The 27971-nt window shown below is 35.0% G+C and overlaps 3 protein-coding genes across 3 annotated transcripts; 1 reads left to right on the plus strand and 2 right to left on the minus strand.

Moving 5' to 3' along the window:
• Positions 1 to 2975: 2975 nt before the first annotated feature.
• On the minus strand, positions 2976 to 4114 carry LOC149259828 (uncharacterized). Its single transcript, XM_089455339.1, has 3 exons — positions 3972 to 4114; positions 3596 to 3855; positions 2976 to 3442 (listed from the first exon to the last, which is right to left on the minus strand). Exons 1-3 carry the CDS (start codon positions 4112 to 4114, stop codon positions 2976 to 2978), a joined length of 870 nt encoding a protein of 289 aa, XP_089311465.1.
• An 18560-nt stretch (positions 4115 to 22674) lies between these two features.
• On the plus strand, positions 22675 to 23643 carry LOC149259829 (phenylcoumaran benzylic ether reductase IRL1-like). The gene is made up of 4 exons (XM_089455346.1): positions 22675 to 22854; positions 22977 to 23068; positions 23221 to 23377; positions 23500 to 23643. The coding sequence occupies exons 1-4, from the start codon at positions 22675 to 22677 to the stop codon at positions 23641 to 23643; spliced, it is 573 nt and encodes a 190-aa protein (XP_089311472.1).
• Positions 23644 to 23719: 76 nt separating this feature from the next.
• On the minus strand, positions 23720 to 26582 carry LOC149259830 (uncharacterized). Its single transcript, XM_089455350.1, has 5 exons — positions 26440 to 26582; positions 26064 to 26323; positions 25361 to 25910; positions 25138 to 25225; positions 23720 to 23869 (listed from the first exon to the last, which is right to left on the minus strand). The coding sequence occupies exons 1-5, from the start codon at positions 26580 to 26582 to the stop codon at positions 23720 to 23722; spliced, it is 1191 nt and encodes a 396-aa protein (XP_089311476.1).
• Between the last annotated feature and the right edge of the window lie 1389 nt (positions 26583 to 27971).

Consider the following 27971-nt stretch of genomic DNA (forward strand, 5'->3'; position numbering starts at 1 on the left):
TGAACTAGGTGATACTCATTTAATCTTAACTCACTAACAAATTATTTAATATAATTTCTATTTTTTTATTGACGAGTTTAGCATTGTTAATTTAAGATTTGTAGACCCATTATATTAGTTATCCCGTGATATTGGATATGATAAAGTCAAATCTTATCCATAAAAATTCAAACTTATTAACTAACTTTATTAAATAAAGTTTGTTTATATATATATATATATATCATATTGAAAACCAATTTTTATTATCTAGTTTTATTATATAAATATTATTTATTATTAGAAATTGCATCAAATGTTGCAAAGGAAACGCCATAAATTCATAGCATATGAAAAAAGGTATAGATCAAGAGTGATGTGATATGTTATAGACCCTTATAAGCACATGCAACATAACACATTGTAATACACTTAAGCTGTAAGTCATAGCATATGAAAAAGGAGCATAGATGAAGAGTGATGTGATATGTTATAGACCCTTATAAACACATGCAACATAACACATTGTAATACACTTACTCTTTAAGTCGATAGCATATAAAAAAAAAAATATCATAGATGAAGAGTGATGTGATATGTTATAGACCCTTACAAACAAATGCAACATAACACATTGTAATACACTTATTCATTTATCAAAATTACATTATTTGAGATTGTTAATAATGTAAGTGTTTCACACTCAAGTAAAGGAAGGGTGTTATGTTAGACTGTTATTACTGTACTTGTTTTGTTTTTTATCACCTCGCTATCATTCACACTTTTACTCTGAAATTATTAGTAGGCTCAATTTATGCATAGATAAATGCAACCACAGTCTATACATAAGAGCCATAGAGATATCCATTATATTTCACTATAAATCCCTACTTTTTCTTACAAGAAAGTAGTTAGTGTATTACTCGTTTATGGTCCATGATATATGTAAAAATGCATTGACAAAGCTTTAGAATATGCAAATGAAATGGATGTTCTCATTTCCACTTTCTATGGTGCCAAAATTTCTAGTTAACAAAGGGGCTAGGTAGATGTTAATGTTCTAATTATGTTATGTTTCTATCAACATACTTGGAAAAACTAGGTGTGGCCATTTTAATGGGTATTCCCATTTTAATTATTCATGGCATCAAAATTCCTAACTAAGAAAGAGGTAAGGTTGATGGTAAGAGCCTAATTGTGTTGATGGAAACATCCTAATTGAAATGGATTTTGCATGGTGGTTTCTTAATCAGATTTAGGGTATTGGAGTGAGTTTGATCTAAATTTTTTAAATCAACCTTTTGATAACTACTCATTCATATTTTCCTTTCTCCTATTTTAGTTCATTTTGAAAGAATAATTGTACCAAATTTATTAATGAAAATAAATCCTCGTTTTTTATTTTATGCAATTTCTAACACTCAACTTCTTTCCATTTTTCAATCCAATCTTAAAACTATACCACTAATTAGAACCATTTTAATCGGTATAAAAATGCCACCTAGTGTAATAACTATAACTATAATATTAAATGAATAAATAAATTATTAACATAATATCATCCCAAATGTCAAATTTACCAGCATGACAAATCTAACTCTCAACTTCTTTCCACTTCTGAATCCAATCTTAAAACTATGCCACTAGTTAAAACCATTTTTTTATTGTAATAACTATAATATTAGATGAATTATTAATATGATATCAGCCTAAATGCCAAATTTAGCAGATGAAGGTAATGTTCTGCCCACGCGACAAATCTCATTCTGAGACTTGAACGTTGTGACTTGAACGACGATCGACTATGCCCGGATAAAACCGGCATTGTTCCAGAAATAAGACTTAGTGAGGCCCATTGTATCTCTATAATAATAAATGCTTGGGACTACAGTTGAAATATACTTTACTTAAAAAAAAATATTGGGCTACTAATTTCATGGATAAAACCTAATTCTTCTAACGGCTACTAATTTCATGGATAAAACCTAATTCTTCTAACGTTTTCTTTTAATTACCGGAGTATTAAAAATACAGAATGGATAAAACCGACATTGTTCCGGAAATAAGACTTAGTGAGGTCTATCGTAGTTATAATAAAAAATGATCAGGATTACACTTAAATATATTTTATTTGAAAAAAAGAAATATTGGCCTACTATTTTCATATATATAAAATTTAATTCTTTTAATGTTTTCTTTTAATTACCAGAATATTATAATCAGCATGATATTTTTTAATAATGTTAATGAATCAACTAACATTTGACAATAAAAATTAGTGATAACTCTCAATATTATTAATTTGACAATTCAAATATGATTTTAACAGCTGAATTACCATAAATTTTTCCACCATAAACAAAAATCCATCTTTATATCAAAATTAAATAAATAATTGGAAAACATACCCTACTGTATCAACAGATTCGGAAGTCCCATTCGATTACAATTTTCCATTCTCAATATTTGTCACGATGCACGCAAACTAGTCACTAGCAAGGGATACAACATGACCGAGTAAACGGCCAAATAAATTAAAATTGCCATTCCGCGTTAAACATGAAGCATGAAGTATTTTAGCCGCACCGAAAATTCTGTTCAGACAGTCTGATAATCATGACTGATAACATTCATTGGAATTTTGGATTTTGGCATTGGCTTATTGGTTCCGAAGACTGTAAAACCAATAGATTGTTGAAAAAGGAGACGTGCATTCCTCTCCTACCACGGCAGATCCCGACGTTCTTTGTGGAGGAAGTCCTCCTACAGTAGAAACTCTTTGCATGTATTCCACGTTTTGAAGTAATCCATTTCTGCACGACAGAACAAAAGTGAAATTGAGTCATTATCGCAGAAGTAGAACAAAAAATACTATGGTGTCATGACAGCAATAGAATAAAGAAAAGGACGATATCAAAATGTGAAAACAATAGGGTTCAACCACTTACTTGTTTCCACCGTGACTGGTAGCCTCCATTTCAGTCCAATCAATACTGTCAGAATCGACTGAAAGGCATGAAAAGTTCCCATGTGGGTTGTCCTCCATTTTGATCAGGTTTTGTAGAAAAATAGTGCCGACCCACAACCCCTTGGCCCGGAGAATTGTATAAATATGTTGATACATTGAAATTCTCCCAAGAAGACCCATTAAATCTGTAATACTGGATTCCTTCAGAGTATAAGCTGAGAAGAGGACTAAAATTCTTTGAAACACTTATTTCTGCAGGAATTCCCATTGGGAGGGATCGAACCTGCTGCCAGAATCGATATTGTGCAGCGTATGGAATTTTAACCTGCTTTCCAACCACATTGCATTGAGAAGATGGAGGAACTCCGCCCTTGGAATTCCTTCGTTGTATATAAGATACCCTGCTCGCAGTGCCATGCCCACTGTGCGAAACGGCTTTGAGTAGCAGATCAGCCACATCTTCATTATTAATTTTTTTCATAGAAAGTGTAGTGCCTGTGTCAAAGCAAACCAATTAAATTTTTTAAATCTTTTCTAGGGTTTCAAATAATATGACAATAAACGGTAAATATCATTATGCAAGTTTAAGGATTGAAAACAAATATTGAGACCTATGTTTCATGTAACCGAAACAAAGTATTGGCTTACCTGTTACAGTTGATTCAGGGATGGCCGAGATGGGTTCTCCTGCCTCCATGCTGAACGCAAAGGTGGGCTTCCCACCTTGAGCGAGAGGGTCAGACAGGAAATAATGATAACCCACTGAATTATTCCCATTAACACTAGTAACATCAGGAGGGTAGAGCGTCGCCATTGCCCCAATCGAAATATATTCGAGCCCTGTTACATCTGATATCTTTTGACATTCATAAATTTGGACTCCGTATGCATCCACCTTTCGCTTAAGCCTGAAAAAACAAACGTTGACTTATTATACAGATTGATAGAAAGTGCAACGCATTCTCAAAGACCATGTCTCAATAAACCTAAACAGATGGCATTAGTGTTGGAGAATTATTGGTACCAGTTCCCAAACGGAGGTTCAATTGAATTTTTTGTGAGAAACGTTGCTGCAGCAGCTTCTGCTTCTGGATTATTATGTAAAATACCAAACACGATCAATAATATCGTAAAAAGGAGGCAGCCGTTTATATTCAACAAAGCCATTCTAGACCAGTGACTATCTTTTCTAAAGTTGTCGATATAAAGCAGAGGAGATGGGGTTTTCATATTTATAACTTTTGATATGCAAGATAACTTTAACAAACTTTGAGCAGTTCATGTATCGAACAATTCAACACGTACTGACCTAAACGTGTAAGATAGAGACATTTATGTGCAACTTTTGTTCGGCATTACGCAATAATCAGGCTGCTGGCAACGTTAAGGCATATAATTGAAAAATAATGAACACATGTTATAATTGGCAGGGAGTTTCCTTGCCAACGTAGACTTCTTCAATCCACATAATTCGTCAACAAATTCTATTTTACAATAAATATAGATAAGTAGGTAGGTCCGTGACATTTAAGTGAGATATCAGAATGCGCAGATGACGGATGTGTTGAGGTGGTCAACGTACACAACTTGGCAAAGTCGTATACAAAAGACCGTGTCGTTTTTGAACTCGGGCATTGTGGAGGATGAAATTGTCCTAGACTCCCCGGGCTTAAGCATCCGGTACGATTCTCATAAATGCCTATAACAAGTTTTTATTCTCCGACGTTGTAAAACATGAAGGTTTCATGGGCAACTCTTATACGGTATTTCAGTTTGTCAACGAGATAGTGAATTGGTATTGTGAAAAGACATTTTGACTTTTTCTTTGCTTTTTAAAATTTAAAATTTTATTTTTTATAATATTTATTTTATAATATGTATAATTTTGAAGTAACGTTAATAATTATTGGAAATAGGGTAATGGTGTAAACACAAGAAATAGGGTAATGGTGTAAACACAAGAAAAGAAATAGGGTAATGGTGTAAACACAAGAAACATTTCGTTAAACGTAGACCTAGTAGTTGAAGTGGCCTGTTAAATCCATCACCACATTTTTTCCGTATTTTATAAAAATGGAGATTTTGAATTACTTTATTTTATTAAATGGGTAATTCTACATACCAAATTATATCTATTTTAATTTTGGATTGGCTTATTTGATGGAGTCAAAATGATTTTATTAATAATTATTAAGTCTGACTGTTACTAGTTAAGGATAGGTCCAATGCGACCCAAGATAAAACCTCACGGGGGTGGTTGAGCCCTGTGCTAGGGGTAGGAGACATGCTAAAAAATCCAGTGAGTTAAGGGTTGGTGTGGCCCATGGCAGGTGCATCCACGAGTGACTTTAATGGCTTATATACCCTTGGGTCACAGTTACTCAAGCCATAGGTCAAGCCTAGAGGATCACCCACAACTTGACAAACAAAAAAAATTATTATTATTATTATTTATTTTATATTATTTTTAAATTTTATTTCTATTTTTGACTTGGAATTATGTGGAGCATCTCAACACTTTATTTTTTTGTTAGATTAAATCCTCCATCGCTGCTTCATGATAAACCACAATAGATAGTTTGAAAGCTTTACAACAAAAATCATGTGATTAATGTGAAAAAGAACGTTCATCTCATTATTATGAATCACAAAAGTTAATTGAAACCTTTTGTTTATGATTAACATTCTACACATAAAAATGTTAATACATATCTCAATCAACACACATATAAATATATATAAAAAACATTTCCAAAAATAGTTATAACAAAATTCGTTATAAATAGAAACAATATATATATATATATATAAAATTAATTTTTGTTTTTAATATTCAAAATATTACATGTTAACTTCATATTAAAAAATGAATAAATTACAAATCTCCTCAAAAAAATCAGTAAATCTATTACTGGAATAAGATTTCCCAATTGATCGCTCACTCACACCAACACCAATTGTATGCCCTACCTTATCCACATTTATTTCCATTACAGTTTCCAGCACGTAAAGTTCTTGGATGATTGAATGCATTTATGGCGTTGTTTAACGAGGCTTTAATCAGCTAAGAAATTAATGGAGAATTTATGCTTGAATCAGCTAAGAAATTAAAGAAAAAAAAATTATTAATGGTGAGAGTTTTTGAAACATTTATTTTTCTATGGCATAAAGGGATTTAATTATACAAAAATTTTGGAATATCCAAAATCTTGAATCTTGATCCTTATAATTTTGATTTCTAAAAATACAATTCTGGTTTACATTACACATTATTATAACTGATGTATACTTGCTATCAGCAATGTATAATTGATTAGTTATTAATTGAAACAGATTATAATTAATCTGTTATTAATTATGTTTAATTTAATTAAATTTAAAACTTTTTTATAGTTTAATATTATTAATTAAATTTCATTAATTTTTCATAATATTTAAATTTTTTTACCACTCTTATTTTTATTTGTAACGAATATAATTAATAAAAAAAATAAGAACTATTATACAACCCACATAAAAGCACAAAGGGCTAAAATCAAACCATAAAGGCCAACAATACCAAAATAAATGGAACAGCATGAAAGCAGTTCAATAGCTGTCCCTATCTTCTTGGAAGAAGATATTTTTATTTCCTAGATTAAATCTCAAATTAGTTTGAGATATTTTGTAATAATTTCTGTATAAATACTTCACCATTCGAAGTATGTAGGGTGGATTCTTAGACATATCTATAGAATTTTGATCAAAATATTGTAAAGATATGGTATCATTGACTGAGCCAGCAAGCTGGATTGATGAATAAAGACAAGATATTTCACAGGATTCATGTGTTGAGCGAAGTGCAGACAAGTATTTTCATATGTTATCATTATCCTTCTTAAAGTTTTTCCACAATCTTTAATGTAGTTCTGAATCTAAATTCTATAATTGAAACAATATCTCAGAATTTGTTTAATTAGACTCTGTTTTAATAGCTATGCATATGAATGTTTTCAACTGATATCTAAGTTAAGGAATTCTTAATTGCTCCTTAGTTTAGGTTGTTTCTTGCTGATCCAGATCAAAGGATTCTTAATTTCCCTTTGCTTTTGATTACCCTTTATTCCTCATTTATATCCCAGTATGATAACCCTTAATTACTCTCTCACTGTGATTAAAACCATTCCACCCCACTGTCCCAAAGACCTGCACTTTACTTTGCTAGCTTTCCCTTTGAACATTCCCTTTAGTGAGTTGATCCAGTTCTATTACCCTTCTGTTGACTCCATAGCACAATGGCCTAAATACATCATTCTATCCATCTATTTCAAGGATCCCAGCACCCAAACTTGAATATAAATAAAAAAACCCCAGAACATTCATAACAAGCCTAAAATCCCAGCAAACAAAGCTAAATCATATAGAGAGATCCCTCTCTGAGCCTAGGTTGGCTAGAGCCTATGCTCCAAAGTTGGTTTGTGGTTACCTCGGTCAATTTCTTTCTTCTAATAACTTCTAGAGAAATTTCTGAGTGATAACATGCTCAAAAGATACTTAATGAGAGACTCATGGACTATTTAGAAATTAGTATTAGCATATGAAGATGATTTTAAAAACGTCCAAAGAGGCCATAGGGTGTTATGTTTTTGAAAGTAATTATTTTATTATGATTGTAGGTTATGAAGGTAATAAATATGGACATTCACTAGATTTCCCTAAAGGTTGAATAATATGGAAGTATGCTTGAAAAAGGTGTAGATGAAGAACATAATCAAAGTTATGTTATAAAAGAAGATGAAGAAAAACTATTAAAATATGTTACAAAAAAAAATGAAGATGAAGGAGTGGCTCGTGAAAACAACCATATGAAGGATGTAAGACAATATTGAGATGCAATGCCTTCAAAATTTTAGGAAGAATTGGAATTGCTGGAAGAAATACTAAGAGAATTTGAGTTAGAACAAGTGATTACAACCAATGTTGAATAATGTTTAGTAGTATTTAACAAGAAAGAGATGTTCAAAAACATCTAAGGAGATAGAAGAGTCTTCCAGTTTTCAAATTAATTATATGATTATAGGTCCAAATGAAGATGATGAGAATGAAGTTTTAATTAGGGTGATAGAGCCTAAACTATATCTGAAATATGAAATTAGACTTCAAGGACAACATCGCGGTGTAGAAAAGAGAATTTTCTTGAGGAAAAATGAAAGATTGAATATTAAAGAGATTAATGAAATGAGAGGAAAAAAATTCAAAGTTAATGTTGGAAAATTTTGATTAAGAGAAGAAACTAAGTTAGAAGAGTGGTTGGTAAATCCAAATAATAATGAGTGCTTCAAAAAGATTGAAGGTGGTAGGAATATAAGAGAAAGTATTCTTACAGAATCTAATGAAATGAATCTTTTGAAAAATATTCGTGTGTAGGTACGAAGGAAGATGAAATATCTCATAGGAATAAAATTGTATTTAATTTAGAGTAAGAGGTTACATGAAAAGAATTATAGGTTAAATGGAATACTAATGCACATGAAGACTCGATGGAAGACTCATGCATAGGAAGAAGTAGCAAAATATATGTCTTCATCATTTTATGCATATGTAACATAAAGAAATGGAAACAAGAGCGATATGTTAGTTTTCATCTTTTATTGATGATGGTTTTCAGAAGTCGAATAGGAAAAATATTTGTTGTAATGAAATTATTTAGTCTATAGATGCAAATAAAAGAAAGAAATTGGAACATGGAAGTCAATATTTCATAGAATAAACATAGAGGAGGCGGATAAATTCCTTCAACATTTTTTTAAAACTGTCTGATGTAGAATGGAATATGGATTTTCAAACTCTTGTACATGAAGAAATGAAGCAATAAAATTGTAGCAACCATATGCAGGGTAACTACTTGCAGCGACCAAAGACACATTTGGATTGTGAAATTCATAAATTATGGGAATTTATGAGAAGTATTCCCAAGTGGAGATATAATGGGAAGATGAAGACAATCCTTGGTTGAGTGTAGATGACTAAAAATAAATATGAAGACGAGGAAAATGGATAGCAAATAAAGTAAAATATGGGATCCAAGAAAACTTAACATAGTAAAGTTGCAAAGCATAAAAATAAATGCACAACAACAATAACATAAAGTTTGGGATCCTGGAAGCTTCCAAGTAACAACATTAAAAAAATAGAGCATACACGCAAGTGGAAAACCACAAAATCGAGTTTGGGATCCATAAGGACCTTAATGGACATACACAATCAAGAGGTCATGCAATTTTTTATACCTTGGGAGTTTGATGTAGGAGTGTAGTTTCTCAAAATCAACATTGTTGACCAGACCTAAGGGGATCTTAGAATTTACCAAAGAGAATTTTTTCCCTCAATAAAAATTAGGATACGTTAGGAAAATTATATTTCTCATGTCCTTATAAAAGAATATATATTTGTTATGGAGGTTTTACTAAGATAGCATTTTCTTTCCATATAATATTTCTATTTATAAATATTATTAAAGAGGTTACCTGATTATTTGGGTTTAAGTGTGATTTCCCCAAAAATGGAGGGTTTGATTCAATCCATTGGGAAGAAAATTAGTTCTCTTTGAAATTGTATAGATGATTATGTAAAGACATACTTAGAGATAGAGAATAGACCACAAAAGATAAGAAAGTAAACAAAATACCCAAGAGAGGTCTAAGAGATGGGGAAGAGCAAATTATTTGTCTAATCATGCAAAATTTGTACAAATTTTACTAATGAAGATAGTGTGAATATTCTGCATGATCTGTTCATAGATTTTTGTGGTTTTGAGTTAATATGTGGTGATGTTAATTGTTTGAACTAGGTTTGGGAAGCATTAATTGTGCAAACAAGTGATGCACAACTTTGAAGTTAGAGTTCCAACTTCATAACCTGACCTTTGGCCTTATTCATCTATCAGAGTTCATGCTAAGTCTATTTAAAAATATAATGAGTATTTAGCTAATCTATGAACTAGTCATGTTTCCATGAAACATTCTAATTTGGGGTTCACATGTTTCAAATTAAGGATACAATCGATATAAAAAAAGGGAATCCATATTTGGATAATCCCATATAGGATACAAACTCATATAATGCATTTCTCCCACAAACATCATCTTTTTGGAGTGTCATTAGTTGATGGAAATAAGAATTATCCATCAAATGTTGTCACCTATCAAATTGTTGAAACTCGGATTATGTGTTCCTTTGTTTCCAATTTGATGTCATTATGATTTGATAATGTATAAAATCCAACAAAAAGTTGTTAATTATCAAAGTGCTTAACGAAATCCTTATCGTCATCTGTATTTAATATTATTAGGTCAGATATTCTGATACCTAGTGTCATTGTCCCATCCATTCATGGTTGCACCTCAGTCTTGTTGTGTATGACCTAATCCTTTGTATCGAGTTTCAACCAATAGCCAATATCTCGATATTGATTAAGACCTCACATCTTGTTTGTTGAAATCTATCACTTTCCTGTGATAAAAAATGGGATGCATTAAATGTTATAAACAGTTTTTATGGGAAAATCATCAAATTAGGTTTTGTTTGTCGTTAAAGTGAAATACACATATTTTTTTGAGTTATATGACACTTGATGTTACCCATCACCATTTTCAAATTACTCTTAGTCATGACCTTTGTTACATGCACTACAAAATAACAGAATTACCTAGTGTGTTCGGTATTAGGTTTGATCACTTTTGTTATAATAGGGAAGCACTGATCGATCGAGGTTTGTTAGGCCTTATTTCATTTTGGGTTAAGCTGGGATTCATGTTTTAATATGGTTAAGCCCTAGTGTTAAGCGTTGATGAATTTGGGGATTTTTTGTAGTTTTGCATTGTCGATTGTGCTTGCATACAAGAATTGGGAAAGCACTAATAACACCATATAAATTTGAACATCAATCCATATTCATGATTAAACAGGGATTGAAGGGATCCTCCAAAAGGATATAAAAGAACAATCTAGAGAAAGTGATCAAATTTTTTATTTGGGACACCATGTAATAAAAGTGGGATATGTTGACATCAATCCTCCTATTCAAAGGTTTAAAACTGAAGTATGCAAGCTTCTTATCCAAGATGGAGTTACTATCATTCAATTTCCATTTATTATTTTGCATCTCATTAATGCATTGTAGGATCTGTAAATGTTTAAGTAAAACTTTACCCTTGATGGTATTTAGTTTCTAGTAAATATCTAGTTTCCACATATTTATAGTTCTATAGTACATAATGTTTCTTGTGTCAAGGAACCAACCTCCAATTTCCTCCTCCACCTTAGCATCTATGATGAATCTTATTTTTATCTTGGTCTTCCTTTAGCATCATGTATCTCTTACCTAATTTCAGGTGGGGTAGAATGCACATAGACAATTGTTGAGCATTTTATAGAGAGTTTATCCTAAGAGACAAAGGGAGGATGATGCACTCTTCTCCCTACAACCCATGAATCAAGTTGGGAAAACCATATTAGTAGGGGATAAAAATGAAAATCGCTAGGCCAGAAACCTAGTATGATGTAAGGATTACAATGTTTGCTAGGTGACTATGCATGAGATAAGGAAGAGTCAAGTTCGCTTAGGAAATCTAAGAAGTAAAAATAAAAAATAAAAAATCAAGACCACATGGATCCAAGGAAATGAAGGCCAAAAATACCACACACACCCAACCCCCCCAATAATACCTAAACTCAATCATAGTTTTATCCAATCTAATCACCATGCAGATAGAAAAATATAGTAACCAAGGGAAAAATTTAAGCCAAGATTTTAAAGGGAAGGTATATTCACTAAAAGAAAAAGGCCCATATATAACAAGAACCGCTTTTAAAATATAAACTAAACAGCATAAATTCAAGGAAACAACTATAACACATAGACCCACTTTTTATGGTATATATAGAAAGAACAAACATAAGACTTGGAGATTGATGGAGATTTTGTTGCCACCAAATATCTCGAAACAAAATTAGTGCCACCGAGAACCACTATTGAATCTTCCATTGACCCTACTAGATTGATCTAGGTGGATGTTGGTGGCCACCCACCTATCCCATTTGGACCCCCACAACTGTCTCTTTCAGTTTTTCAGTTTCCTTAATTATAGCATAGTTTACTATTTTTAGCAGTTTTTCGGATCCTAAACTTCCGGAGCCGTTTTGAGGCCCTAAACGACGTTTTTTGCGAAATCCACCTCCAGCGATTTTTTTGATTAAAATCGTCTCTTCCGTCGTAGTCCTCGGAGAGATCTTTCCAACGGGCTATCATGCGCGTCAAACGGAGATAATACGACCAATTCGCGACCCCGGGAAGTTGGTTGTCCAACTCTCCCCAAAACGGGGCCCACAATTTGGCGTTTCATCTTCTAGGGTTAGGTTTTGGAATGTGAAGGGTTTTCCATTGTTTCTCAATAATAAATAGGCCTTCGAGCCTCATTGTAAACACAGTTTGAAATAGTTCAGAGGCATGTAGCCGACACATCTCTTCTCAGAGATAAGCTACCATCGCCATAGCTGGGTTATTTCTATTTGTAAGCATATTTCAGTATTTTACAGTAATGAAATGAAGTATTATTTCCGCTGCATCTATGTTTTTATGGTTATCGCATCTCTGTATTTATGGTTATCTCTGTAATCTATTGCGTTCCTGCTTAAATCCGGATCAGTGGTATTAGAGCAGTCTGTTTTTTCTCTGTTTTTCTTTACATGTCCCCAACGAGGTCAGGATATAAGGAGTTAGGGCTTGAATTGGTCGAACCTTTGCAAGACCAGCCCCGCAAATCTCGACGACCTCCCATGGCGGATGAGAAGAAAGACGAGGGGGCAGGAGATCCTATCAGAATCTTGCTCGAAGAAGCCCTCGAGTTGCAAAGGAACGCGATGATGGATAGCTTTGCGCAGATCCTTCAGCGGCTACCTAGAGGTGATGCATCGGCTTCCAACAGCTACTCTGGAAATGCCACACCGTTTAAGGTACAAGTTAATTTTCAAATCCCCATCTTCGAGGGTCAAATAGACGCAGATGCCGTAGATAAATGGTTAAATCTGCTTGATGGGTACTTTTCTGTTCATGAATTTTCAAGTCGGGAAAAGATTGTTTTCGCTCTTCTCAAAGCAGCCTCCCACGTCAAGGACTGGTGGGAAACCTACTGCGAACAGAAGGATGAAAATACAGGCTCACTGTTTTCAGCCCCACCCACTTGGAATGACTTCCGGGATGCCATCAAGGAGCAGTACTACCCTGTCAAAAGCTATGAGGACAAATACATCAAATGGACCACACTGCGACAGGGACGAGACCAAGATGTGCCAGAGTTCACAAACATTTTTCATACCCTTCGCACACAATTGGGTATCAAAGATTCTGAGCTGCATCTGGTACTCAAATACCGCGGCTGCCTACACAGATACATCCAGGAAGAGATGGAGTTCTTGAACATCTCCTCACTCGGCACAGCATACCGATACGCTGTCAAAATTGAGCAAAAGTTCAAACAGAAGAAGCGAGACTTTGGATCTGCAAATCCAAAGCCCAAAGGACAAAGCCAAGGCGGGGTGACCCAAGACAACCCGTCGAAGCTGCAAGAAAAGAACAACACCACGAAGCTGAAGAAGGACACAGGAAAGTGGTGTGAGTTCCACAAGAGTCCCACTCATAACACAAGTGAGTGTCGGACCAAGCAGTCGCTGGTGGCTAAGTTGAAGGCTTCCGAATCAGATGCAAGTTCTGACTCTGAGTCAGAACCCGACAAGGGGAATGACAAAGGGAAGCAGATCATTGATGCGGATCCCAGCACCACTGTTGCTACTGCCAAGATCCAGAAAAATGAGCCCGAAGATCCAGAGGAGGGGGAACGTCTTTTCCACTCACAGATGTGGGTGAAGATTTTGCCGCTACAATTCATTGTCGACAGTGGCAACCAAAAGAACCTCATTTCAGCAGAGGTCGTGAAGCGGTTGGGCCTACCAACTACACCACACCCGCAGCCGTACAACATCGGTTGGCTTCATGAAGGACGAGATCTCAAAGTTCGCCAGCAGTACCACCTTCCCTACAGCATCAAACCCTTCACAGACAAGGTATTGTGTGATGTTACACCTCTGGATGTTTGTGATGTACTATTAGGCCAACCATACTTGTGGAGGCGACATGCTGTGTATGAGTCAAGGCCTCGCGCTGTCATCATTTCTTTGGATAATTCATTATACAAGATACCGGAGGTAGCCCCACCTACCGCCACCTCTCTGATCACTTCTAAGAAAGGCAGCAAGCTCATCTCACAGACTAGGAAATTTATTTTCTATCTGGTTCGCTCCCAAAGTAAGGGGAAGATCGTTGCTACATCCATGACCCCTGCGAAGGGTTCCTCCACATAGCAGCAGCAACAGAGGGATACAGTCGTGACAGAACACATGAACAACTTCTCCTTACCCGGAGGGGTACCACACAAGTTTCAGGTGGGCGAAAAAGTTTGGTTACATCTGCAGAGAGAACGCCTTACCAGAACCCATCAGAAACTCAGACCGCTTCGACATGGTCCTTACACCAGTAACAAGGCTGTGGGCAACAATGCTTTGAAGCACACCATTCCTCCATTCCTTCGCTTGCACCGATTGTTCAATGTGGACCATCGCCGACCATGCTTCCCACCATTTCTGGACACATCAGAGATTGCGGAACAGCTCACTAGAGACCCAGCTCAGCAGAAGCTTCCTCATCTCAGGGAGGAACTCAACGCAATGGGGACCATTGCTTCCTAAGGGGGGAGGAATGATCCAAGTGGATGTTGGTGGCCACCCACCTATCCCATTTGGACCCCCACAACTGTCTCTTTCAGTTTTTCAGTTTCCTTAATTATAGCACAGTTTACTATTTTTAGCAGTTTTTCGGGTCCTAAACTTCCGGAGCCGTTTTGAGGCCCTAAACGACGTTTTTTGGGAAATCCACCACCAGCGATTTTTTTGATAAAAATCGCTTTTTGTCGTAGTCCTCGGAGAGATCTTTCCAACGGGCTATCATGCGCGTCAAACGGAGATAATACGACCAATTCGCGACCCCGGGAAGTTGGCTGTCCAACTCACCCCAAAACGGGGCCCACAATTTGGCGTTTCATCTTCTAGGGTTAGGTTTTGGAATGTGAAGGGTTTTCCATTGTTTCTCAATAATAAATAGGCCTTCGAGCCTCATTGTAAACACAGTTTGAAACAGTTCAGTGGCATGTAGCCGACACATCTCTTCTCAGAGATAAGCTACCATCGCCCTAGCTGGGTTATTTCTATTTGTAAGCATATTTTAGTATTTTACAGTAATGAAATGAAGTATTATTTCCACTGCATCTATGTTTTTATGGTTATCGTATCTCTGTATTTATGGTTATCTCTGTAATCTATTGCGTTCCTGCTTAAATCCGGATCATAGATAATCTTCCCGTTTGTAGAAATGAGGTACCAAACTTAGTTCTAGCCAATGCCCAAACCTATTAAAGCTTAAAAAATAATCAACCAAGGAAAACCAAGATAGATTGAAAATGAAATAGAAACAAAAAATGAATAGTTCCTAGTTCCAAAATTCCTTCAAAAATAAATATACATATAGCCAAAAGTCAAATTAATCAGGTGACATTATCACTTCCTTGTAGTAAATTCCATTTCCTTTTATTTTCACCTCTTCTTCTACCATCAAAACACTTTTAACATATGTTCTCATGTCAATATTATAGTGCATATATGGATACGTCATTGTCTTTACCCACTACCATGTTCCTACTATGTCCCTTTTCCTTCCCTCAAATTCATGGGAACCACTTACTTACCATTTCCAACTAGGAGGTGGCATAGATCTCCACCACCTCTAATCTTCTGGTCACATCATTACCCCATGTAATTACTCCATGATTGCTTGCCATGGGTAATATGCTCTATTGGCTTGTTGGGGCCTGATCTAGGTTCAAAGTTTAATTAACCAAATAAATCCTTGTACTACTAGCCCTTTCGGCAACAGTCTGTGGGGCGTGGACTGAGGTCTCACTTGAAGTAGTATGGGAGGGTGCTAGAACCGGGTTTCTGCACCCTTGAGATGTCTGAGAGGTTCTACTAGTCCCACTGTTTGTCCCTGTGCACAAGTCACTTCATGCACTTCTCTGTTCGTCATGCCCTCATAAACTGCCTTCACACAGCCCTAACCAGGGGTTGTGGAGCTCCGCACTGCGAGAGCCGCACTCTGCACTATTGCCTGAGATCTTACTTATCTTCCTATACCAATTAACTACCTTCGTGTACTTGGATGTCTTAAGTTATAATTAGTTATGAAAAACATTCATATAAGTTTGTGCGGAAAATAAACAGTATACTTGCAAATTATACCATATCATATATTAAAACAGGAAAAGATGCACAGAAATATGGTAAAATTCTCTTTATTGATTCTTCCAATGATTACAGACTCAACCTGCCCTGCACACTCAGTTGCAGGGGTCTGCGCACTCAGCTGCAGACTACTAGGCCTTTGCGCCCTCAGCTGTAGAGCCTTTGCCTATTCTACGACCCAAAGACACACTTTACACGTTTACTCAATCACTTTGACTTCTCATGCTCTTCTTGTATTCTCCATTAGTTATCTTATACACTTAGAGCCTCACTCTATTTATACAATCCCATGGTCCGTGGACCATGGGTAGGTCTATCTGGCCGACATTACATTACAAAAAATAGGGTAGACAACCTTGTGACTCTATTATGATTTTGCGCTCCATGCTCGCAATTCGCAGAGCTTTTAAAAAAGGATTTGGTCAAAACTTTGGCTTTAAGCCCCAAAACATGCATTAGGGGGATTCCATGCCCAACATGGTCCTACATTACAATGTATATTGAGAGGCTCTCCAATTCTATCATTCCACGAGTAATCTCAAGGGCGATTGCTAAATTTATTTTCATCATTCACCATCTTGTTAGCTAGCTTTTCACGTGTATGTCTTACATGCTCCATTATATGTAGTTATACAATTAAAAGTTGGACTAGCACAACTTGCTTCTTCTAAAAAACCATTTACCTTGTTGGTATATGTGCCACAGAATGTAGGAGATAAGGGACAACCTTTCTCTCCTTTTATCTAAAGGAGTCAATAATTTGGTCAGGCTCATTTACATGTCACATAAGGCTGACTAGAACTGCTAGCACTATAATCTCTAGGTGAACCCATACACACCCGACACATGGACTACATGGTATATCAGGGTGGATTTTAACCTCAAACCACATACTTCACAGAAAATTCATATCACACCCATCAACAATCAAGTTGTCCCCTGAGGATAAGGGAAAACCTTACTTAAATCCTATATTACAATTAATTCCTTTCAACCAACCTTTACTGTTATTAAACTTGGAAATATTGATTTGTATAAACTTCTTTGATATCCTTATCTTTCGGTTTTTCAAGCAAGTGAACCCCAAATAGTTTGAATTTTTTCTACTCCATGAGTGAATTAATAAAGAATTTTAAGGTAGGAATTCTAATCCCTTGGGAAAATGATATTGTTTTTCTTTACTTTTAAGAGTTGGAATTTTCTTCCAACTTTTCTTAAGATTTAACTTACATAGCCCAACCACTAATGAATTTTTTAGCAATCTTACACCCTTTATGTTATAAATTATATTTTAACATATTAATAGGTTAACATACTCAATTATTTCATTTATAATAAATAATATATCATAATCAATATCAATATCAAACTTTATATTGTTTAGATTTAATAATTGCATCATAGTAATATCATTTATAGTTTATTATAATAATTGTAGGAAACAAATGCTTTTAACCATTAGGCCCACTTATTAAGAAAATATAATAGAATATTGAAGTTTGAAAATTGATTTAGCTTGCATTTAGTATAACTTCAATTAAAGTTTAAATGTGAATGTTAATTTAATCTTCACTTGGTAATAGAGTAATTCATATAACTTTGATTCTTGCATTTAGTATGACTTCAACTAATTGTTTCCTATTTGGTAACCCAGGATCTTTTCTATGGTGTTTGAAGTGATGAAGAAAAAATGAACTTAGGTTATTTAAGCGTACAAAATTACATTATCTAAAAATATGTAGAATCAAAGACTATCTATTTTATGGTCAATAATGAATAGAATGTTATTTTCCCATTTCCAACATCTAAAAATATAAATGTCTAACAACATATTTTATAAAATTAATTTAAACATTATAAAAAATAAATTATTTCATTTTCCATATATATATATCACATTTAAATGAAAAATATTTGAAGTCAAAGACTAACCAATTGATAGTCGTTGATGAATTGAATGTTATATACACTACTTTGTAGCAAGGATAAAGAGAACATAGTAATAATACCCATCATAATGAAGTTCAGAAATTGATTTGGTTTGCATATTTGAACTAGGTAATACTCGTTTAATCTTAACTCACTAACAAATTAATTAATATAATTTCGATTTGGTTATTGACGAGTTTATCATTGTTAATTTAAGATATGTAAACCCATTATATTAGTTATCCCGTGATATTGGATAGGATAAAGTCAAACCCTATCCATAAAAATTCAAACCTATTAACTAACTTATTTAATAAAGTTTTTTTAAATATTATATATATATATATATATATATATATATATATATATATATATATATATATATATATATATATATATTTACATCATATTGAAAACCAATTTTGATTATCTAATCTTATTATATAAATATTATTTATTATTAGCAATTGCATCAAATGTTGTAAAGGAAACGCCATAAGTTCATAGCATATGAAAAAAAAAGTATAGATCAAGAGTGATGTGATATGTTATAGACCCTTATAAACGCATGCAACATAACACATTGTAATACACTTAAGCAGTAAGTCATAGCATATGAAAAAAGAGCATAGATGAAGAGTGATATGATATGTTATAGACCCTTATAAACACATGCAACATAACACATTGTAATACACTTACTCTGTAAGTCGATAGCATATAAGAAAATATCATAGATGAAGAGTGATGTGATATGTTATAGACCCTTATAAACAAATGCAACATAACACATTGTAATACTTATTCAGTTATCAAAATTACATTATTTGAGATTGTTAATAATGTAAGTGTTTCACATTCAAGTAAAGGAAGGGTGTTGTGTTAGACTGTTATTATTGTACTTGTTTTGTTTTTGATCACATCTCTATCATTCACACTTTTACTCTGAAATTATTAGTAGGCTCAATTTATGCATAGATAAATGCAACCACAGTCTATACATAAGAACCATAGAGCTATCCATTATATTTCACTATAGATCCCTACTTTTTCTTACAAGAAAGTAGTTAGTGTATTACTCGTTTATGTTTCAAGATATATGTAAAAATGCATTGAAAAAGCTTGAGAATATGCAAAGGAAATGGATGTTCTCATTTCCACTTTCTATGGCGCCAAAATTTCTAGTTAAGAAAGGGGCTAGGTAGATGTTAATGTTCTAATTGTGTTATGTTTCTATCAACATACTTGGAAAAACTAGTTGTGGCCATTTTAATGGGTGTTCTCATTTTAACTATTCATGGCATCAAAATTTCTAACTAAGAAAGAGGTAAGGTTGATGGTAAGAGCCTAATTGTGTTGATGGAAACATCCTAATTGAATTGGATTTTGCATAGTGGTTTCTTAATCAGATTTAGGGTATTGGAGTGAGTTTGATCTAAATTTTTTAAATAAACCTTTTGATAAATAATCATTCATTGGGTATTGAAGTGAGTTTGATCTAAATTTTTTAAATCAACCTTTTGATAACTACTTATTCATACTTTTATTTCTCCTATTTTAGTTCATTTTGAAAGAATAATTGTACCAAATTTATTAATGAAAATAAATCCTCATTTTTAATCTTATGCAATTTTTAACTCTCAACTTCTTTCCATTTTTCAATCCAATCTTAAAACTATACCACTAATTAGAACCATTTTAATCAATATAAAAATGCCGCTTAATGTAATAACTATAATATTAAATGAATAAATAAAGTATTAACATAATATCATCGCAAATGTCAAATTTACTAGCATGACACATTTAACTCTCAACTTCTTTCCACTTCTGAATCCAATCTTAAAACTATGCCACTAGTTAAAACCATTTTAATCAATATAAAAATGCCACTTATTGTAATAGCTATAATATTAAATGAATTATTAATATGATATCAGCCTAAATGCCAAATTTAGCAGATGAAGGTAATGTTCTGCCCGCGGGACAAATCTCATTCTGAGGCTTGAACGATGTGACTTGAACGATGATCGATTGTGGCCGGATAAAACTGGCATTGTTCCAGAAACAAGTAAGGCTGTGAAGCAGCTAGTCCCTGCACGTAGTTCTATCTCACTTACTTAACGCAGTTGAATCCCAAAAATGATATCTAATATAATGCACTGCGTAAATCCCCCATACTTAGATTATGGGATTGCCGCTAGCTGTCTGTCCTACTGATCCAGAACCCAGATTTGAAGCTTAATCTTATTCAGTGGTAAGCAACAGATTTTCATAGTGCTTTCTTGGAATTTCTATCCAAGACAAATGTTACAGTAATGATAGCTAAGAAAAAGAACAGATCATGGTTTGCAAGATAAAAGGTCACGCCAGAGAAGGGCTTGTCTCCGGGAACCGATTCTCTCAGAGGGCGCTGTTCGAATCCTGTTGCTTCCTTGAAAACTGAACCATCGACAAAACATGAAGCTCTTCTTACTGAGCAGCAATACTTGTAAAATTGCCTTTGAATTCGTGTACTCCGCAAGCACCATGCCATATTGAAACTCAATGGGACTTGATCGTGTTCTTCAGACTGATGTAGAGGTTAGACACATGATTTTCCTTTGCTTTAGCAACTCCAACGAATTCTAGTTCAATATGCACAAGTACCTATCTGTAACTATTAATCGTGGGAATATGCAAATACAACATTAATCGAATCTCTCGCCACCAAAACTGCTAGACTGACTAGCAATTGACATCTAAGTATATAAGCATTGCTTTAACACCTTAATGCTACCATTCTAACTCATTTAGTTCAACAAATATGAACAATGCTTGTTATCTGGGTGAATATTTAAATAAAAGCACAATAACTAGTGAGAGAAGATCTGGACTTCAGGCAAGATTTGTAATAAATTTTCTGTGGATAATGAGGTAAAATTAGACAGCCACAGCAATATTGGGAGTTGCTTCAAAAGTTATCACTTTGTAACATCGTTCACAAAGTGTAGGATGGTCTACGAAGGAACCAACAACCTGCAAATAATTCCAACATCTTTCACACTTGGAACCATCTGCACGAGATACCCCAATCCATAAGTCACCCAATCCTGCTGCAGAATAGGTTCCAGTGAATGCAGCACCAATGCTAGATACGTGGGCCATTGAAGGTAAAACCTCAACCTATATCCCAAGCGACCGCATTAGAACAAAATAATGCTCAAGCAGAGATAAGTTTATGTAGAAATCAGATTAATAATGAACAAAAGGGTTACTTGCCTGAGAAGTTATGAAAATCTTATGCAACTTATCTGCATCATCCCCAGGCATAGACATCTGCTGGAATTTATTTCCAGCATAAACAATTTTATGATAATGCTGAACAGTGAAAGGTTATCTTCATGGCATGTGACTGAAATATAAAGAGAAACGAATAGAGATACTAAATGAGTAAACATTTTTATGATAACGTTGAAAGTTTGTGTTCATGGCATGCGACTGAAATATAAAGAGAAACAAATAGAGATACGAAATGAGATAAACATATTTTGATGATAATGTTGAAAATTATATTATGATAAAAAGACGTCATGGACCATGTGGGCCCTCCCATGAACGCCACATGCCTCACCTCCTCCATAACATAACATGGAGGGCGTAAACCATGCCACTTAACATCGTATCATGGTAATATGTATGCTAATATGTCAATACAGGAGACATCACGATAATCGAACAACCCAGGAACTAGAACATAACAGGAAGATACTTGTACAGAGAGACCTGTCATGGGAAACTGAAGGTTCTGCCGCTGCTGCTGCCGTTGAGTGATGCAATCACCGGAATCGGAACTCGCCTCCCCAGCAGGCAGTGGGTTAAGAGAATTTTCGCTATTGCAAACGACTGGTTGTTCGCATTCCGTCCTCAAAAAGGCAAGCTCAGCTGAAATCCCTTCATTGATTCTCTCAGAACATCAACCTCCCCCTGCAATTATATCAGATAAATGACATTGTTTGTCCTGTTATAAAAAACTTAAATTATGTTTCAATTAGCTGAAATCTAAGGGTAATTAGATTAGCGCTGTGATTACATTTTCTTCTTCTTTTTTCCACTTTTTGCATTCGCGTTGCTACAATTACTCAGTGGTGTGGAAACTTAGGCGACATGACGCCTTTACCATGAAGGATTGCATGGAAAACAACAGCTAGTCAGACAGAAGGTTGCAAAACACATCCGAGTTTCATTTCTTGCCACTGGATTGAGAGCTTGCCGGAGTAATTTATCTGACTCTGAATTGGAGAATTAATTGCTGTAATCTAAATTTCCTAAAATTTCTTTTCAAAACAAAATTGTTACAGACCACTCTGCCTATTAATAGCACACAACCTTGGCATTCTCACAAAAGTAAAATCCTTTGATCGGAAAACGATATGGCGAGCAGCAGGATTCTGATAATTGGTGCAACAGGTTCCATTGGTCGCTATATTGCGAAAGCCAGTATTGCTAGTGGCCATCCCACAATTGTTCTGGTCAGAGAATCCACGGCTTCTAATCCTGAGAAAGCCCAGCTCCTCGAGTCCTTCAAGGCCTCAGGAATATCTCTAGTCCAGGTAATCTCATTAATCTCTTAATTGTTTCCAAACCCACTGCTATTCTATCAAGTAATCATGTTATGATGACCAAAATTTAATCCTATGATCAGTTTCACATTAGAAAATTCAATTTGCTACAGGGATCTCTGGACGATTACCCAAGCCTACTGGAGGCAATTAAGTTGGTGGATGTAGTGATCTCCACAGTAGGTGCAGCGCAGGTAGCAGATCAGTATAGTATTATCAATGCTATCAAAGAGGTTGGCACTAAGGCTGCAAATTAAGTTCGCTGCAAATTAAAGCTGCAGAAAAATAATGGGTAAATATAAATATACAGGTTTAAAAAACTATTTATCTCACCTTGTTCATTGTTTCTCACTGCAGGATTCTGATAATTGGTGCAACAGGTTCCATTGGTCGGTATATTGCGAAAGCCAGTATTGCTAGTGGCCATCCCACATTTGTTCTGGTCAGAGAATCCACGGCTTCTAATCCTAAGAAAGCCCATCTCCTCGAGTCCTCAGGAATATCTCTAGTCCAGGTAATCTCATTAATCTCTTAATTGTTTCCAAACCCACTGCTATTCTATCAAGTAATCATGTTATGATGACCAAAATTTAATCCTATGATCAGTTTCACATTAGAAAATTCAATTTGCTACAGGGATCTCTGGACGATTACCCAAGCCTACTGGAGGCAATTAAGTTGGTGGATGTAGTGATCTCCACAGTAGGCGCAGCGCAGGTAGCAGATCAGTATAGTATTATCAATGCTATCAAAGAGACAGCAAGCTCTGCACATGAATAAAGCAGCATGGCGGTTTCGGCAGAAGAAAATGGTGAGCAGCGGAATACTAGAAGGCACAATGAGCCCCATTCGGACTCTATCGAACGCCATTGTAAACGAGGTAATCCGCTTCAGTGGAGGCAGCTGTAAGTTGCTTTAATGCAACAGCTGCAGTGCATGCAGCCTGCATGCTGAACACTTGCCGCCGGAGAATATGCCAAACCTGAACAGTGCGAATATGCCAAACCTGCAGTTTCAGCATTTGTACCTATCGAATTAATGTTAACATTAAAACAAACCCGTTGACGGTTAGCGAGAATGCAGCAGGCGTAAAACCAATTTAAGCTATGGTCGGGCCTCTTCCGCCTCGGGAAGAGGCCAAATAAGATGGCAAAAGTTAAGTTCGAAATAAAACTTTGGTTATCCGGCACAGCGCGTTTGAGAGCGTTTGAAAACTTTGTAATAAGCACAGTATAACACAACAATAAAACTTGAAACTAATGCTAACTCGGACCCGATCGATTACAATAGTCCTTGCCGAATGCCAGATGGCAGGGACTAATAAGACTTAGTGAGGCCCATTGTATCTCTATAATAATAAATGATTGGACTACAGTTGAAATATACTTTACTTAAAAAAAAGTATTGGGCTACTAATTTCATTAAGACTTAGTGAGGCCCATTGTATCTCTATAATAATAAATGATTGGGACTACAGTTGAAATATACTTTACTTAAAAAAAAGTATTGGGCTACTAATTTCATGGATAAAACCTAATTCTTCACGTTTTCTTTTAATTACCGGAGTATTGAAAATACAGAATGGATAAAACCGACATTGTTCCGGAAACAAGACTTAGTAAGGTCTATCGTAGGTATAATAAAAAATGATCAGGATTACACTTAAATATATTTTATTTGAAAAAAAAGAAATATTGGCCTACTATTTTCATATATATAAAATTTAATTCTTTTAACGTTTTCTTTTAATTACCAGAAGAATATTATAATCAGCGTGATTTTTTTAATAATGTTAATGAATCAACTTACATTTGAGAATAAAAATTAGTGATAACTCTCAATATTATTAATTTGACCATTCAAATATGATTTTAACAGCTGAATTACCATAAATTTTTCCACCATAAACAAAAATCCGTCTTTATATCAAAATTAAATAAATAATTGGAAAACAAACCCAACTGTATCAACAGATTCGGAAGTCCCATTCGATGACAATTTTCCGCTCTCAATATTTGTCACGATGCACGCAAACTACCCACTAGCAAGGGATACAACATGACCGAGTAAACGGCCAAATAAATTAAAATTGCCATTCCGCGTTAAACATGAAGCATGAAGTATTTTAGCCGCACCGAAAATTCTGTTCACACAGTCTGATAATCATGACTGATAACATTCATTGGAATTTTGGATTTTGGCATTGGCTTATTGGTTCCGAAGACTGTAAAACCAATAGATTGTTGAAAAAGGAGACGTGCATTCCTCTCCTACCACGGCAGATCCCGATGTTCTTCGCGGAGGAAGTCCTCCTACAGTAGAAACTCTTTGCATGTATTTCACGTTTTGAAGTAATCCATTTCTGCACGACAGAACAAAAGTGAAATTGAGTCATTATCGCAGAAGTAGAACAAAAAATACTATGGTGTCATGACAGCAATAGAATAAAGAAAAGGACGATATCAAAATGTGAAAACAATAGGGTTCAACCACTTACTTGTTTCCACCGTGACTGGTAGCCTCCATTTCAGTCCAATCAATACTGTCAGAATCCACTGTAACTGCACTCACAACCTTAACGGTCACTCGACTGAAAGGCATGAAAAGTTCCCATGTGGGTTGTCCTCCATTTTGATCAGGTTTTGTAGAAAAATAGTGCCGACCCACAACCCCTTGGCCCGGAGAATTGTATAAATATGTTGATACATTGAAATTATCCCAAGAAGACCCATTAAATCTGTAATACTGGATTCCTTCAGAGTATAAGCTGAGAAGAGGACTAAAATTCTTTGAAACACTTATTTCTGCAGGAATTCCCATTGGGAGGGATCGAACCTGCTGCCAGAATCGATATTGTGCAGCGTATGGAATTTTAACCTGCTTTCCAACCACATTGCATTGAGAAGATGGAGGAACTCCGCCCTTGGAATTCCTTCGTTGTATATAAGATACCCTGCTCGCAGTGCCATGCCCACTGTGCGAAACGGCTTTGAGTAGCAGCTCAGCCACATCTTCATTATTAATTTTTTTCATAGAAAGTGTAGTGCCTGTGTCAAAGCAAACCAATTAAATTTTTAAAATCTTTTCTAGGGTTTCAAATAATATGACAATAAACGGTAAATATCATTATGCAAGTTTAAGGATTGAAAACAAATATTTAGACCTATGTTTCATGTAACCGAAACAAAGTATTGCCTTACCTGTTACAGTTGATTCAGGGATGGCCGAGATGGGTTCTCCTGCCTCCATGCTGAACGCAAAGGTGGGCTTCCCACCTTGAGCGAGAGGGTCAGACAGGAAATAATCATAACCCACTGAATTATTCCCATTAACACTAGTAACATCAGGAGGGTAGAGCGTCGCCATTGCCCCAATCGAAATATATTCGAGCCCTGTTACATTTGATATCTTTTGACATTCATAAATTTGGATTCCATATGCATCCACCTTTCGCTTAAGCCTGAAAAAACAAACGTTGACTTATTATACAGATTGATAGAAAGTGCAACGCATTCTCAAAGACCATGTCTCAATAAACCTAAACAGATGGCATTAGTGTTGGAGAATTATTGGTACCAGTTCCCAAACGGAGGTTCAATTGAATTTTTTGTGAGAAACGTTGCTGCAGCAGCTTCTGCTTCTGGATTATTATGTAAAATACCAAACACGATCAATAATATCGTAAAAAGGAGGCAGCCGTTTATATTCAACAAAGCCATTCTAGACCAGTGACTATCTTTTCTAAAGTTGTCGATATAAAGCAGAGGAGATGGGGTTTTCATATTTATAACTTTTGATATGCAGGATAACTTTAACAAACTTTGCCCAGTTCATGTATCGAACAATTCAACACGTACTGACCTAAACGTGTAAGATAGAGACATTTATGTGCAACTTTTCGTTAAGGCATATAATTGAAAAATAATGAACACATGTTATAATTGGCAGGGAGTTTCCTTGCCAACGTAGACTTCTTCAATCCACATAATTCGTCAACGAAATTCTATTTTACAATAAATATAGATAAGTAGGTAGGTCCGTGACATTTAAGTGAGATATCAGAATGCGCAGATGACGGATGTGTTGAGGTGGTCAACGTACACAACTTGGCAAAGTCGTATACAAAAGACCGTGTCGTTTTTGAACTCGGGCATTGTGGAGGATGAAATTGTCCTAGACTCCCCGGGCTTAAGCATCCGGTACGATTCTCATAAATGCCTATAACAAGTTTTTATTCTCCGACGTTGTAAAACATGAAGGTTTCATGGGCAACTCTTATACGGTATTTCAGTTTTTCAACGAGATAGTGAATTGGTATTGTGAAAAGACATTTTGACTTTTTCTTTGCTTTTTAAAATTTAAAATTTTATTTTTTATAATATTTATTTTATAATATGTATAATTTTGAAGTAACGTTAATAATTATTGGAAATAGGGTAATGGTGTAAACACAAGAAATAGGGTAATGGTGTAAACACAAGAAAAGAAATAGGGTAATGGTGTAAACACAAGAAACATTTCGTTAAACGTAGACCTAGTAGTTGAAGTGGCCTGTTAAATCCATCACCACATTTTTTCCGTATTTTATAAAAATGGAGATTTTGAATTACTTTATTTTATTAAATGGGTAATTCTACATACCAAATTATATCTATTTTAATTTTGGATTGGCTTATTTGATGGAGTCAAAATGATTTTATTAATAATTATTAAGTCTGACTGTTACTAGTTAAGGATAGGTCCAATGCGACCCAAGATAAAACCTCACGGGGGTGGTTGAGCCCTGTGCTAGGGGTAGGAGACATGCTAAAAAATCCAGTGAGTTAAGGGTTGGTGTGGCCCATGGCAGGTGCATCCACGAGTGACTTTAATGGCTTATATACCCTTGGGTCACAGTTACTCAAGCCATAGGTCAAGCCTAGAGGATCACCCACAACTTGACAAACAAAAAAAATTATTATTATTATTATTTATTTTATATTATTTTTAAATTTTATTTCTATTTTTGACTTGGAATTATGTGGAGCATCTCAACACTTTATTTTTTTGTTAGATTAAATCCTCCATCGCTGCTTCATGATAAACCACAATAGATAGTTTGAAAGCTT

This window comes from Pinus tabuliformis, chromosome 6 (genome assembly GCF_031772625.1).
Source record: "Pinus tabuliformis cultivar Carrire ecotype Pingquan chromosome 6, CPIR1, whole genome shotgun sequence".
NCBI classification, from domain to species: Eukaryota; Viridiplantae; Streptophyta; class Pinopsida; order Pinales; family Pinaceae; genus Pinus; species Pinus tabuliformis.